This window comes from Lactuca sativa, chromosome 5 (assembly GCF_002870075.4).
Source record: "Lactuca sativa cultivar Salinas chromosome 5, Lsat_Salinas_v11, whole genome shotgun sequence".
Lineage (NCBI taxonomy): Eukaryota > Viridiplantae > Streptophyta > Magnoliopsida > Asterales > Asteraceae > Lactuca > Lactuca sativa.
The window spans coordinates 126,269,150-126,271,316 of record NC_056627.2 but is presented as its reverse complement, the minus strand read 5'-3'; the positions used below and the strand labels follow the sequence as shown (position 1 = coordinate 126,271,316).

The 2,167-nt window shown below is 37.2% G+C and overlaps 1 protein-coding gene across 1 annotated transcript; it reads right to left on the bottom strand.

The window, feature by feature from the left end:
• Positions 1-227: 227 nt before the first annotated feature.
• LOC111881470 (glutaredoxin-C6) lies at positions 228-973 on the bottom strand. Its single transcript, XM_023877860.3, has one exon. It carries the CDS (start codon positions 778-780, stop codon positions 343-345), a length of 438 nt encoding a protein of 145 aa, XP_023733628.1. The 5' UTR covers positions 781-973; the 3' UTR covers positions 228-342.
• Positions 974-2,167: the final 1,194 nt, after the last annotated feature.

Sequence of the window (2,167 nt, the reverse complement as noted above, 5' to 3'; positions counted from 1 at the left end):
CAAATTTTCAAAACTTGAACAAAAACTATACATGGTGTATTCATAAAAACCAAAAGTGTAATTACTCTTTATTAACATGTGCAATTACAAGGACCAAAAGTGTAATTACTCTTTATTAAATGATGTGATGACCATATTGTTGACTGTTGAAAAACTTTTATTCAAAGAGTTAGGGATTCGATATGCGACTTCAATAAAAGTGGGAAGAAAAATCTGCTCACAAGATCCAACGCATAATCTGTACTTTCTCCATAAATAATTGCACCATTCATACTCCAAACTATATATAAATATGCATGGAGCAAAATTACAACCATACCCCTTACTTGGGGTTGCTACTTTCTACAAGCCTACAACACCATTATTCCCAGACCGAAGAGCACCAACTTCTACAAGCTTTAGAACAAGATGGCCGCTCAAATGGAGTGCAACAAGGTTCTCTAACCCGCCAACACAAGACCCACCTATGAAGACTGCCGGAACCTCCTCGTCTCCGCCACCACTGTGTTCGTGGAAGGCAGCAAGGTCGGCGACTTCTTCCTCCTCCAGTTCGATGACGGTGGGGAAAACACCGATGGAATAGAAGAGTCGTTTCACTACGTCGCACATAAAGCAGTTGGAACGGGTGAATATGTTGACGGGATTTTCGGTTATGAGTCGTTGGATCCTCATCTGGGTGGATTCGGAGGCGTCGATTGAGAGGGGGGAAGTGGTGGTCGGAGTTAATTGCAGCTTGAATTGGTCGTCGGAGAGCAGATTGTAGCAGCGGAGGCCCTGCATCACTACAATGGTTTTTCAGGAGTGTATTGGTGTCGAAAGAGGTGGAGTGTGTGGAACTGGATTTATAGCCGAAGGATGTGGAATATAAAATTATGGAGTGTATTGATTCGTTACATCATCAAAAGGAAAATGTATTACGTAGTTTCTACTCTTGCGACACCTTTATCGACGGTTCTTGTACCTCACGCGCCTGATTTCATACTTTGACACTTTGTTGTGGTGTGTTTTCTTGTTTTTTTTTTGAATTGTTTTCATTAAAAATACCTTTATTTCAAATAATGCAATAATTCATTTGAGAATCATTAACATATAAGAAATATATAAAATAATTTAAATGGGAGATTATTTATAGGTAAAATAAATTAGCCTACAACAAAAAAAGTTTAAGTATTTTATGAGAGAATAAAGATTATATTTTATTATCTTAAGCTAATCTTTTAATAATAGTGTTACTTAAGAAAATGAAACTAATACTTTAATAATTTTTCTCTTTAAACCAATTTTTTACCCAACTAAATCGTTTGCTTTCTTATTTGGTTGGAACTATCGGTTTCAAGGTCACCATTTGATAAAGTTGGTCGAGAACATAGACAAAGTCGTTGAATCTCAAGTGCTCTCATAACGCATCTCCTAGAAAGATAATAAAATTAAAATCAATGAATTTGAATGCTTTGCTACAGCTGATTTGCAACAGATGGTTAAAATCAAATGGATCTCGGACGGTTATGAAAATTTTTGTTTCTTCCAAGGTTCTCTCAAACACAAGAACCGTAAAAATAGCATTCACGGGCTCACGACTAATGACACTTGGTTTTCTGAACCCACGATAATAAAGAAAGAAGTGCATGATTTCTATGCAACCAAATTTCAGGAGCAGTGGCCTAGTAGACCTACATTCACTAATCCAAACTTCAAGCAACTCTCCCTAGAGCAATCGTCCTTCCTGGAATTTGCTTTCACAATTCAAGACATTAAGGATGCGGTATGGAGCTATGGTGGTGAGCAAGCGTCAGGACCAGATGGATACACTTTTAAAATCATCAAAGCGAAATAGGAGAGAATCAAAGACGATATCATTAATTGTGTCACACTTTGAAACAACACAATCTCTTGCTCCAGGCTATAACTCGTCTTTTATTACTCTCATATCGAAAGTGTCCGACCCACTCACATTGAGTGATTATCCTCTCATTAGTCTCATTGGGTGTATGTATAAAGTGGTGGCCAAATTTCTTGCAACCAGAATGAAGATGGTGATTGGTTCGATTAAGGATGAGTTTCAGTTGGATTACATCTAAGAAAGAAACATTCTTGATGGACCTTTAGTAATGAATGAAATATTCTCATGGGCAAAGCAACAAAAGAAGAAGATATTTTTGTTCAAAGT

What these genes read in the sequence shown, in the direction of transcription:
- LOC111881470 (XM_023877860.3), bottom strand. Translation starts at nt 780, where the DNA reads ATGCAGGGCCTCCGCTGCTACAATCTGCTCTCCGACGACCAATTCAAG.